Source organism: Phoca vitulina, unplaced genomic scaffold, assembly GCF_004348235.1.
Source record: "Phoca vitulina isolate PV1807 unplaced genomic scaffold, GSC_HSeal_1.0 scaffold33, whole genome shotgun sequence".
NCBI lineage: Eukaryota > Metazoa > Chordata > Mammalia > Carnivora > Phocidae > Phoca > Phoca vitulina.
In genome coordinates this window covers 1,381,909-1,395,155 of record NW_022589736.1, presented here as the reverse complement: position 1 = coordinate 1,395,155, position 13,247 = coordinate 1,381,909, and the positions used below count along the sequence as shown (strand labels likewise).

General features: G+C 52.8%; 1 protein-coding gene across 2 annotated transcripts in view; it reads right to left on the bottom strand.

The window, feature by feature from the left end:
• The window catches only part of IFT140 (intraflagellar transport 140), an 81,250-nt gene that overhangs the window by 51,926 nt on the left and 16,077 nt on the right, over nt 1–13,247 (bottom strand). For both annotated transcript variants that reach the window (XM_032425661.1, XM_032425662.1), the window contains exons 7-13: nt 11,253–11,428; nt 10,094–10,185; nt 9,417–9,523; nt 8,651–8,796; nt 5,113–5,316; nt 4,925–4,997; nt 3,056–3,147 (exon numbers count right to left, since the gene is read on the bottom strand). In XM_032425661.1, the coding sequence (XP_032281552.1) occupies nt 3,056–3,147; nt 4,925–4,997; nt 5,113–5,316; nt 8,651–8,796; nt 9,417–9,523; nt 10,094–10,185; nt 11,253–11,428 (890 nt within the window). The remainder of the gene's footprint in view (nt 1–3,055; nt 3,148–4,924; nt 4,998–5,112; nt 5,317–8,650; nt 8,797–9,416; nt 9,524–10,093; nt 10,186–11,252; nt 11,429–13,247) is intronic.

Below are 13,247 nucleotides of genomic sequence, written 5' to 3'. Positions count from 1 at the left end.
GAAAGAGGGAACCTCTCCTGTCTGTGGCCTTTCAGTAACAGCCTCATTACTATTCTGCGACAAAGTCATCTTTCACTTGTTTTTCCTGAAGGCTTAGAAGGTTCAGAATTTACAAAAGTCTTTCTTTCATCTGAATTACTATCCAAATTCATGTTGTCTGAATTCACAACTTTATATGCTGTATTGAGAACGCATCTGGTTCCACACAGTTCCTTTGAAATAACAATACTGTTTTAAGACATCTTTGAAGTTTTGCTGTTTTGCAAAGAGTTCACCACCTATTGCTTCCTTTTAATATTTGCACTGGTTCTTCGCAAATGCACTAAGTTAGTTCTTTCAGTGTGCTCTTGCAGTCTCCACCGTTCTGCTCTCACGGTTGCTTTACGTGGAGATTTTAGGAGGCATACACGACTCTGGGCTTGCTTTCACAGGGAGACCCTTTCTCGCCTACGTCAGAATAAGTGCCAGTAAATATTTCAGTTGGCTACTTTCACACCTGGTTCTGGTCCATCATACAATTTGGCATTATCATGTTACTTACTGTTTTGTATCATTATTTTAAGGTTTGTATTTTGTTACCTCTTCAAACTTTTTAAAAATGATGTACCCAATAAGAAGATGCTCTCTAACTCTTATAACGTCAGAAAGATACAAGTTTTATGCTGGAGTACCTGAGATTTTTCTCTCTCCTGACCTTCGTTGTTACTCAAATGTGGCCCTACGTGGTTTGCATCAAGCAATGCACTTCGCCACCAAAGTAGGACATGACAACATGGAAAAGTCCTTCCTGGCACTGAGGAACACCACCACTAAATATGGAAAATGTGATTTGGTCAGTGATGCTTTCAAAGAAAGATCTTGATCAAGAAGGGGAACTGTGAAACTTAAGGAAACCTCATTTAGAAAATGGAGCCAGGAGGCCAGCAGGGGGTGCGCTCAGCACCACCAAGCCGGTCAGTCTCTGACCCAACAGGCAGAGACCCACCATGCAAGTGGACAGTACAGCTGGCTCTGGAACAACAGGGGTTGAGCTGCACTGTCCATTTACACACTTATATGCAGATTTTTTTTTTTTTTTGGATACAGTACTGTAAAGGTGTTTTCTCTTCCCTGTGATTTTACTTTCTTTCCTCCGGTTTGCTTTATTGTCAGAATCTAGTACAGAATACATATGACATACACAATACGTGTTGACCACCTGTGCTATCGGTAAAGATCCCAGTCTCCAGATTTCTGGGGAGTCCAGTTATATGTGGATTTTTGATCGCATGGGGGGTCAGCATCCCTAGCCTCCAAGTTGTTCAAGGGTCACCTGCGCTATCCCAGCAGGAGGAAGGAAGGGTTCCTCCTCCCCCAGCAACAGCCCAGCCAATGAGCAGCCACCACACTTGCAGCTCCCAGCTTACTCCAATGGACGTTCTGTTTACAACAGCCTATCCGCCCCCACAGAAGCGCCTCCTGTCTGGGATCCTGCAGACTTGCTGTGGTTCTGCTGTAGATTGCTTGTCCCAGACTGCAATTCTCTCCTATTCCCGGATAAACCCATTTTTGCTGGTAAAATAACTGGCAGTTTTATATTTAAGGTTACTAGCCCTTTCCCCACAGGTTGTTTGCCCCACGGCCCTTCAGCAGGGCCTGCAGGTTGCCTTGCTCACAGAGCTGTGCCCTTCATGGGTCGTTAACATGGCCCTCCCGGCCTGGGCTGTATGTCTGCAGCAGATGTCCCTGACAAGTGTCGGCAGCAGCGGGCTCTGGCCTCCTTCCCTCCAGCTCCCCTCCCACCTCGAATAGGCTGAGGACCTCAAGGGGCCAGCAGCCTACCGCCCCCCCCAGCCCCCCTCACACCTTCCCCCAGGAGGCCGTTCCCCACATCAAGCCTCTACTCCAGGACCTCCCCCAGTGGCACTTCCCACCCACTGTGAGCCCCATCAGGAAGAACTCCACGGAAGCCGCTTCAGGAACTGTGGCAGGGAGGATGAGGAGCACGTGAGGTACAAGGACACCATGCATGCGTACGGCAGCCTCCAGAAACCGAACAGTGGACCCTAGCAAACAACTCGGAGACAGACAAAGCAGTCGCACTAAGAGCTGAAACCAGGGCCGTGAAGGTTTTCCCGACCTTGACACAGAGCACTGCTGCATGTACTGGGTTGAGTGGTGGCCCCCAAAAGATACATCTACCTGGAAGTTGTAAATGCGACCTTATTTGGAAAAGAGGTCTGGGCAGATGTAATTAAGGATCTCAAGGGGAGACCATTCCAGATTAGGGTGGCCCTAAATCCAAAGACAAGTGTCCTTATGATACAGAAAACAAGAACCAGACACGAGGAGAAGGCCAGGTTAGGACAGAGGTGGAGATGGAGTGATGCATCTACAAGCCAAGGCATGCCGGAGCCACCAGAGGCTGGAAAGCATGGGATTGATGCTCCCTCAGAACCTCAGAAGGAGCCAACCCTGCCCATACCTGGATTTCGGACTTTTTATCTCCTAAACTGCGAGAAATTAAAGTTCTATTGCTTTAAGCCACCGCATCTGTGGTACTTTATTATGGTAGGCTCAGGAAACTATCACACCCCATCAGCCCCCCGGTTCCTGCAGGCATCAGGGATGCCGGCAGGTGGGGGCCTCCTACTCCTTGCCACCAGGGGGAACGAGGCTGTGTTCGAGCTGGTCACCTGCAAGGCCCATGCTGCTCCCGTCCCAGACTCACCCTCAGACACATGCAGGGAAAGGCCCGTCCTGAACTGATGGGCAGTGAAGATGGACATTAACTCCAGCAAACATGGCCTCCCCTTTCCTAACCTGAGTGCTCAGGGTCCAGCGATCCAGTCCTCATCACTGCATGAGGCCCTGGTCTGCCTCCCGATCTCACAGGTGCCGTTAGTCAGTGCACCGGCTAGCCCAGAATCCAGTGTGACGAGCAAGCACCTGGCGGGGGGACTGTGATCTGGCTGCTGAAGTCAGTAAGTGGCTCTGGCTCGATTTAGAGACGGCCTTTCAAACTGTTCTAGTGGCTTTCATCTCCAAGCCCACTCGCTCCAGAGCAGTGATTTACCTGCCATGTTCGAACTTGAACTCGGTTTGGCTCCACAGTGTACACGTTTTCCTCATGCATAGCTAACACCGGAGATTCACACAGGAAGGTTCCTAGGATGAGAGAGGGACATAATGCGGCAGCGGCCCATCTCTTCATAATGCTCAGACAGCGTCATGAGGGCCGTGTTTCTGCATCCTGTAGATGAAGAGAGTGAGGCCCTGAGGCGCAGGGACAGTGTGCAGGCCTGGGGCTGGTGTAGGGACATGGCCCCAGGCTCCCCGCCTCACTCACGAGCTGCCACCTCTCCCGTGTGACTAGCAGCGGGGCCATGGCGGCGCTGCATCTGTGGTCTGGGGCAGCACAAGTGTTTAGACGGGTGTCTGTTCCTCTTAGTGGGGGCTCTAGAGGCCACGAGCCTTAGTCTCTGTCTCTAGACGGGTTCTTATCTAGCCAGAGATGATCACACATGATAGGAAACACTTCAGCACCTGCTGTGCTGTCCTACGGAGGGGATAAGAAGTTCATCCTTGGCCTGGGGGGTCCACACTGGAGGAGATGACATTAATTATAGGCATACTACAAGGCAGAGCAGGAAAAGTGTGACAAGAAAAGTTTAGGCAATGACGTGTTAGAGGAGAAAAGGAGGGAGGGGAGAGGGGTGACCACCAGTGAAGAAACACCCCCAGGGAGGCGAGAGCTTCTCCGACAAACCCACAGGGGGTAGCCCCCTGGAGCACACAATGACCGGTCCTGTGGGGTCAGCATGGGTGAACGGAAGAACTGTACAGAAGGACTGCTGGCCAAGGGGGCTGTTAAGAGTAGGCTGCACGTGACCCCTGGAGCTATCAGGTTCTGGTCCCTGGAACCTGTGAATGCTAGTATATGGCCAAAGTTGGGAAGGTCTTAAAATGGGGAGATTATCCTGGATTATTCAGGTGGGCTCTAAATGCAACCATAAGTGCCCCTATAAGAGGGAGGTAGATTTCAGACAGGAACAAGGTGACAATGGAGGTAGATGCTGGAACGATGCAACCCGGCCAAGGATGGCCAGCAGCCACCCAACACTGATAGAAGCGAGAAACAGACTTCCCAAAGCTCAGGAGGTAGAGCGGCCTGTCGATGCCTTGATTTGGCCCAGGCAACGTGAGTTTGGACTTCTGACCTCTAGAGCTGTGAGGCAGTAAATGTCTGTCTGGTTTGTGGTCACTGATCCAGCAGCCCCCGGCCACTCCCACAGGCATGTGCTGAAGAGTGAAGGTCATGGTGGCCCACTAGGACAGGAGGTGGAGGCTGACGAAGCACCTCTTTTTTTTTTTTTTTTTAAAGGTTTTATTTATTTGACAGAGAGGGAACACAAGCAGGGGGAGTGGGAGAGGGAGAAGCAGGCTTCCCACAGAGCGGGGAGCCCGATGCGGGGCTCGATCCCAGGACCCTGGGATCATGACCTGAGCCGAAGGCAGACGCTTAAGGACTGAGCCACCCAGGTGCCCCTGACGGAGCACCTCTGACGATATGTCCTCAAATTTCCAGACAGAGGCTGGCCTTGGTCAAGATGCCATGGGGCTCACTGCTCTGCCTGGTCTGGAACAAGTTCAGAAGCTGGGTGTGTAGCAATCCCCTTCCCTGGCAAGCACTGTGGTGGTTTATACTCCTTTAGCCTTATTTCCTGGCTGTTTCATTGTCCTGGGCTTCTCAGCCACCTTGACTGGCCTCAGTAGGGTGATGCCCAGCGGCACAGGGCCAGAGCACAGGCATGATTGACATAAGGGGCTCCCGGTGGCCCTGTGCCAGCCCCCTGCCCACACCACAGGCACCAACACCCCCCTTAGATGGTCAGAAGATAAAGCAGGGTGTTGTGAGCCCCCTCCTAAGGGACAAGACTCCCACCTGCATTCCGTAACATGGTTCCAGAAGGCTCAAAGACCAGCACCTGTTTTCCATTCCAGACAGCAATGGCATCCTAAAAAGAATCATGGAAATTAAAAAGGAACCTGCCACTTGCACCCCTTACCACCCTGAACGACCCAGACCACTGGCCAGGTCTTTTGTCAACCCCAGGCCACCCTTGCAGTCACCTTGGTGGCGAATACCCCGCTGATGTGCATGTCTGTGCGCAAGCTGTGCGTCACCCCCGTGGACAGGAAGGACACGCTGAGTAAGCTTGGGGACATCTGCACCACGGCCACTTGCTGGTGGAAGTGTGAGGACATGGCGTGCTCGCTGAGGATCACCACGGAGGTGATGTTGTTCACTGCCAGAAGGCTCTTCCGGGAACCCCACTTCATTCCGTGCCAGAGACAGAGACAGAAGTGTGAACAAGCAGAAGGGAGGTGTAGGCAGGAAAGTGTGACACACACAAGGACTCACCAACCATTTTCCTAGCACTGCTTCTTCTCATTGTGTAAACTGATATAAAAACTTATAAGCATAAAATATGTACTTTATTGAAAATTTTAAAATACTGACCCCCAAGTTGTAAAGCAATGGGTAGACGCTTATATGTCTGTTCTGACCGGTTGTTAATTTAGAGATGTTTATTTTTTATAAATGAATAGCAAGTTGACATGATGTATTAAATTATCTGGCTCTCCCCTGGTGATGTGAAATACCACTTTCATAATTTCATATTAAACTTCCAAACCTATCTCAATCTGCTCTCCATTCCACTGACATGTTTATCCATTCCTGAGTAAGCATGTACAGTTTTAATTGCTATAGTTTCGAGATATATTCTGGTTTGTGATACAGAAATGTTCTGATTCTCTATACATTCTTTCCTCAGCCATGTGTCCTCCCAGAGGAGTTTATTTTGTTGCATTCTCCCAGAAAAAAAAAGAAGGTCATTATTTTTACTGGATATACATGTAATCTGTGCATTTACTTGGGAAGAAATAACACTTATAACACTGAGGCTTCTCTTAAGGAACGTATATATTTGTTACCATGTACTTGGTTTTTCTTTTACGTCCTTTAGGAAAATTAGTGCGGCTCTTCCTATTACTACAAATCTGAGAAAGTTTTTTTTTTTTTAACTTTTTTTTTTAAGGTTTTTTATTTACTTGTCAGAGAGAGAGAGAGCACAAGCAGGGGGAGCGGCAGACAGAAGGAGAGGGAGAAGCAGTCTCCCCGCCGAGCAGGGAGCCTGATGCGGGGCTCGATCCCAGGACCCTGGGATCATGACTTGAGCCGAAGGCAGACACTTAACCGACTGAGCCATCCAGGCATCCCTCAAATCTGAGAAAGTTGTACTTTTTCTGCAGATCTGATAATATTCTATGCTATTTTTAGCCATTTATTTACCCTAATTAAGACAAATAAGATATTTAGATTTTTTAAGATATAATTAAGATATTTAACTCACTAATTCATCCAGAAGCTATTTTTACCTATGGCCTGAGATGAGGATCTAAAGGTAGCCCCCAGAGTGCTCTATGGCGCCCTCAATGATTTATGAGGTACATCTTCCTCTCAAGGCTCGTGTAGGGTTAAGTAGATTCTGTCTCAGAGGGCTTGCTCACGGCAGGTCTGAGAGACAGCCTCCAGGACAGCAGGGGAGCAGCCCTGAGGAGGGAACAGGCAGAACTGGAGAAAAGTATGAGGAAGCAGCCATCTCGTGCTCTGGAAATTGGGCGTGAGGCAAACGAAGCAACACTTACTCAGGAAAATCTGCTAAATCCAGTAAGAACAGCAGCGTCTGTGGTACCTGAGCCTCTAGACTCTCTCCCTCCTGCCTCCCAACTCAGTGTGCAGGAGCTCCCTCTTGGTAGGTGCAGCCAAGAGGTTGGCTCCCTGTCCAGTGCCCAGTCAGGCCTACGGCATCTCATTCCCCCAGCTCCACGTTGCGAGGGGAAGGGTCCCTCGGGCTCACGGCGTGCCTGAGAATGCTGGGACCCCACGCCCTGGCCCCAGCTTGCTCACACTGCACAGGCTCACAGAGCAGGGTGTCATTCCAGAGAGGCGGCCACCATCCCCACTCCCAAGCTCTGGAGCAGTGACTCAGATTGTTTTCCCCAAGGGGAGAGGCAGTCCATAGGAACAGAGAGTTCTGACAGGCTCCCCAAAGGAAGTGACTTCATTTGAAACACAATGTGGGTTAAGTCCAAGCCTAAGGATGTTCTTGAAGAGAGTGGAGGCTTTGGTGGTAAGCATCAAGAGGAGGCTGGAAGCTTCATAAGAACTACAAGCTCAACGGCAGGCCAGACCACTGACCAAAGGGAACTGGGGAAGGGCATACCTAGGAGAAGCCTTCCTGGGTAAAAACAAACCTTAAACACTGAGCTCAAAGACCACATCTGCCCAAATCTGGGACTGGACTGTGGGGCAAGCAATTCCCTGGGTCACTGCAAAAAACAACAGAGCAACCAACCCAGGGGAGGTTGACCTGTGGAGGCAGAAAGCTCAACAGATCAGGGAGAGGACAGTCAGGGAGCCCCCATAGCCACTGCTGCCCAAGGGGGACCATCCACATGCCTGAGGTCGGCCCTCCAAGGAGTGATGTCAGAGGCTTCACATGACAAGGGAAAGAGACGCCACTACAGTAGTCCCTCCGGTCACTAAGCAAATAAGCAAACAGCGGCCACAAGCCCTAGAGGTTGAGTGCAGCAAGAGGATCACTATTGCAGGGTTGACACAATATTTTATCTAAAATGTCCAGTTTGCAACAAAAAATTCAGAGCCAGGGAAAACAGGAGAGTATGATATACACCCAGGAAGAAAAAGCAAGCCAGAGAAATGGCCCAGAAGGCCGAGATGTCAGATTCCACAGATGAAGTTTTCATAGTAGCCACTATAAACATATTGAAACAATTAAAGGAAATAACACTTAAAGAAGGAAAGGACGGTGTGATACGTCTCCCCAAATACAGACCACCACCAGTGAGACAGAATTTATAAGATAAAAAAGCACAGGCTCAAGAAAAATGAAATCATACGTCCACAAAGAAACGTGTACTCAAATGTTCACAGCAGCAGGGTTCACAAAAGTCCAAATGTGGAAACAACCCAAGCGTCCGTGGACGGATGGAAGGATAACAGAAGGCGCCGATCCCTGCCCTGGGCGCGGCTCACCTGCAAAAGCAAGGCGCTGCTGCCACGTGCAGCCACGCGGATGAATCTGGAAAACATGATGCTCAGGGACAGAGGCCAGACACAAAAAGCTACAGATTTATGCTTCCATCCCTACAACATGTCCACAACGGGCAAATCCAGAGAGACAGAAAGTAGAGGAGCGCCTGCACAGAGGAGGAGCGGGGAGCAGAGGGACTGCGGACGCGCACACGCTTTGCTTCCGGGTGCTGAAGATGGTCTAAGAGGTATGGTGAGGGGTGCAAAACTGTGAACATGCTAAAAGAAAAACTGGTATGTTACAGATCTCAATAAAGCTGCTCTCAGGGTAGACAGGGACCAGAGATAAAGGGACGGGTACATAGGTAAGATACAGGTGTCCACGATCCCAGACCCACAATTCTGAAAGCCCAAAGGCCTTTGGAACTTATTGTTGTTATTTTTATATAGTCTTAAGGTGCATAACTGACAAAAAAGTTCAAAGACCATCACTTCCTCCAGTTTTGCAGGGCAGAGGGTGAGAGCGCCCAGCACCCTGGTGGCTCGTACCTTTATCTGTGTGATGTTGCCTTCGAGCTCAGTAGGGGTCTGAAGGGTCCACCTGTCCTTGCCCTCTGCCGCTCGGCTGCTCTGGGGGCCTGGCAGCTTTCTCCACATGGCTACTCGCCCCTTATCGGTACCTGCTGCCAAAAGACCTATGGGTAAAAACAAAGTTCACAGGAAGTGAGTTGAAGGAATCTCTTTCCTGACCATGGCTCTCAAACATCTGGGCATCAGCCCTCCGCCCAGTGGCCTCCAGCTCCATAGCTGTTCCCCCCTGGGAAGAGGGTGAGTGTGCATGTGCTGGGGGTGTTGGTGCTGTTTTCCCTCAGTCTCCCACGAGAGCAGGGGCCTGTCTGCCTGGTCAGTGCTGCTTCCCCAGGGCTAGTGTGGCACTTAGCGCTCAGCAGGCACGAAATAAACGGCGCTCTGGCTCATCTCCTGTTTCTCTGTCCTCCGCGCGTGTATGTGTGTGTGTGTATATAGGCACATACACATACACAGGTATTTTTAATGTTTCCCACACATTTTCTCGCAGTTTCAGGAGGGAACAGAGGTCAACTCACCCTGTTGAGCAAACCCCCTGACCTTCGTGTGTACAAGCAAAGCTTTACTGTCACTTTCTTGTTCCCAAGCGACTCTTTCAAGTGACTGACAGTCACCACCAATTCGCCATTCTTTGAAGGGCTGCAGTCATGTCATCATTTTGCAGCCCCCAGAGCGAGGCCCGAGGCCGCTTCCCTCCCTCTCCTGCACCAACCCTGAGAAGTCTCACCTTTGGCTTTACAGTAAGAAACACAATTTATATTCTCAGCTTTTTCAAAACCACACTTCTCCTCTGGACTCAGCACGTAATTCTCTCCGCCTTCTAAATCCCAGAATCTACAATGAAAGGAAGACAGCTCCCTTCAGGGGCCACGTCAGTGCACCGCCCTCAGCCCCGAGGGTCCCGCTCAACTGGCAGAGCCCTCAGGAAGCACACACAGCCCCTGGGACTCTGATATGAACGGCCTGCCAGCAACACATTTACATCTATTCGATGCCTTGTTCATAATCAAAGGGAGCAGGGGGTTCATGTGTGACACCAGCTCACAATGAGAACAAAGGGACTCCAACCACACGCAGTAACATGGGGGAACCCCCCCCAACATCACACGGAACTGAAGCAGCTGCACAAGCAAACACAACACACGATTCCACTGACACCAAGCTCAAAAAACCAGGCAAAGAAATTCCACACGCAGCCATCAGGACAGTGAGAAGCCTACCCTGTGAGGGCCGCGTGAGGGTGCCTGGGGTCTGTGGTATGTTGTGCTCTTCGATCTCAGAGCTGGTTATATGGACGTGTCCAATTTGTGGAAGTTCATCATAATCTGTCTGTACCTTACACTCCAATAAGAACATTACTCCAGAGAGACTGAATCTTATCGGCAGTGTGGGCCAGGCTCTTACCTGAGAACGGGTTCCCCTATGGCGGTCACAAGTACACTGCCTTCAATCAATGCAATGTCGGCCCGGTGACCCGTCTTCCCACTCAACTTGACCTGATAACAAGACACATGCAAAAGAAGCATGTTGCTCTTGTGAGCCCGGAGTCTCTGGTGTGCGGTGGCCTGGGGGGGACGCTCTAGCTGGGCAGGTGCAGGTGTGGACATGTGGGAAGGCAGCCCTGACCCTGCACTGCTGCTCTCTGCTGTGCATTAAGTGGTTGATAATGAGAGCTGCCACGTGCATGACACCTGGTAAGTGCATTTCTAGAGTGACCACCACGCTGAGCCCAGTTCAGGCACGACCACACACTCTCAAGCAGGTGTCATGACCCTATTCTGCAGAAAGCAAACCTGCCCGGGGCCCCCAGTGGCTTAAGGGAATCTGAACCCAGGTCCAGGTGACTCAGAGACTCTCTTTTCCACTACTGTGCCAGGGGTATGTAAATGACTGTGTAAACACTGGCTTACAAAAAATCAGCTCCGTCATCTACAAGAGTATCTTCAGGGAAAGTTCAAATTCTCCGAGGAACACAGATTTCTCTGGTATAAACCAGGGAACTGGAAGGAGAGCAGGGAGGACCAGTCCCTGGTGAGTTGCACACTTGGAATAGCACCCAGCACGGGGGTGCGCCCCACAGCGTCCTCCTGTCAGCGAGAGCCCAGGGCAGAACCGAGAGGCACCTGTATGGAGTTCTCCTGTTTCCCAGCAGCCGCAGCCAAATACCTGCTGCCCAGGACGGGGACTGATGCACCCTTGGGCAAAACAACCCGTGTGCACCCGGGCCGGGGGCAGCCGTGACAGAAGCGAGGACCCGTATCTACGCACAGATGAGAAGCAGGATGATGTGCCCGTCCCCCCTGTTTCCATCCTGAAGGTCAAATGAGCTGCTGCAAGGTGAGTGGTTATCCTGAGTCACAGCCGAGTGTACAGGCGCGAGCTAGCCAGTTGAGGGGGCGCAGCCCTGAGCGAGCCCAGACTCTCCCACCCCCTTCTGATGGCACCTGCAAAGCTCCTGGGAAGCAAGTCGTGTAGGTGATACTACTGGACAGCTCTGGTGGCTGTGGTGAAATCAGGTGAAGCCTGGCCCTGGCCGTGTCCTGCTGCCCACGGTCCCACCTACCTTCATCACTTCCTCGGCTTCGCCCTCAGGCCTCACTACATACAGAGACAGCAGCAGGTTCTGCGTGACCACCACCAGGGCCTCCCTTTCCTCGATGTAGAAGAGCGTTTGGACGGAGCTGTCTGTGGAAGCCACCTGCGTGGTCTTGCCTTTCTCATCCACGTAGTGCACCGTCCCTAAGGGCAAAGGGGTCAGTCCGGGTGGCAGTGCACTCACCAGCAGCCACCAGAATCTACTTAGGGATGTTTGCAAAATAAACATCTTTGTTATAAAAATTTACAACTTCTGCACATAACCCCCAGGTCATCTCTGAAATAAGCTCCACGTTCTCAGCCCCACTGGCCTGCGCAGCAGTCTTGAGACTTCGGTCACCTTGGTGTGCTCACATGCCGGGCATGTCCATCAGCCGTACGTGGTGGCCGAGAGCTACAGCCCTGCTGCAGCCGCTTCGGCCCTCCTGCAGCCGCTAGGGCCCCCCTGCAGCCGCTTCAGCCCTCCCGCAGCCGCTATGGCCCTCCCTCAGCCGCTTCGGCCCCGCTGCAGCCGTTACGGCCCCCCTGCAGCCGCTTTGGCCCTCCCGCAGCCGCTACGGCCCTCCCGCAGCCGCTACGGCCCTCCCTCAGCCGCTACGGCCCTCCTGCAGCCGCTTCGGCCCTGCTGCAGCCGCTTCGGCCCTCCCGCAGCCGCTACGGCCCTCCCGCAGCCGCTTCGGCCCCGCTGCAGCCGTTACGGCCCCCCTGCAGCCGCTTCGGCCCTCCTGCAGCCGCTACGGCCCTCCCTCAGCCGCTACGGCCCTGCTGCAGCCGCTTTGGCCCTCCTGCAGCCGCTTCGGCCCTCCTGCAGCCGCTTCGGCCCCCCTGCAGCCGCTACGGCCCTCCCGCAGGCGCTTCGGCCCTCCCGCAGCCGCTATGGCCTTCCCGCAGCCGCTACGGCCTTCCCGCAGCCGCTTCGGCCCCCCCCCCTGCAGCCGCTACGGCCCTCCTGCAGCCGCTATGGCCCTATGGCAGCCGCAGCAGCCGCTCCCTGTCCCCCCTGTGGCCCACGTGCTGGTGGGCTGGCTTTCCTGCCTGCGCTCTCAACCTCTGCGGGCACTTGTCCTGGCCCAGGGGCCTTTCTTCCCCTGCCTGGCCCAGCCTGCCAGCCCTTCCTTGCCCTCCAGGTTCCCTTCGGGCTTTTGCGTCCGTGGGGAGTCTCCTGTGAGCGCCCATGAAGCAACTCATTTCTGCTGCTCTCAGGAGCCTCCTCACCCTCCTGGTCTCCTCTCATCTGTTTCCAAGGAATGCTTGACTTCCCATTCAACTGGCAGGTTCAAGGTTGTGCAGAGGCCCGTGGTCAGCATGATATGACCACACTGGCACTGCCTCGGCCTCAGCGAGCCTCGGTGGCAGGCCTGGCGACACACTCACACATGCTCACTCAGCTGACATTTCCAGTGAGCACACAGCAAGAGTCTGACTAGACGGGGTAACCTGCCCCCGAAGCCCACAGCTCCTGAATGAGGGACAGGACTGACCCCTCCAGAGCCAGGCTTGTCCCCACTGCACAACCCTGTCTGCTAGGCCTTCTTCCCACACCATCTTCTCGACTCCTTGCTAAGGGGGCCTTGCACTAGCATCTTCTTCCCCACACAGCCCAAGGCTCCGTGCCCACTCCTGTCCCTCGGGACCGCCTCAAAGTCCCCTCCATCAGCTGTCTCTTCACCTCCAGAAACAAACAGTATCCCTATTTTAAAAATGACGAAGGCCCCAGCCCCTTCCAGCTGTCCTCTGCTCTCTTCTCCCATCAAGGCTGAGCTGCGTGGTGGCACGTCCTCCGGAAGCTCACCACCTTCGTGAACCGCACTTCCTTGCTCTCGCGCCTGCAGCAGACACACACGTGAGTGCCTCCCATGAAGGCAAAGCACTCTTCTCCCCCCTTACTTCACACTGCATTTCTCTGCTGTTGCTGGCCTGTCTCCCTGCTTATACTGAGGAGGAGTCAAAGTCCAGACAGTGG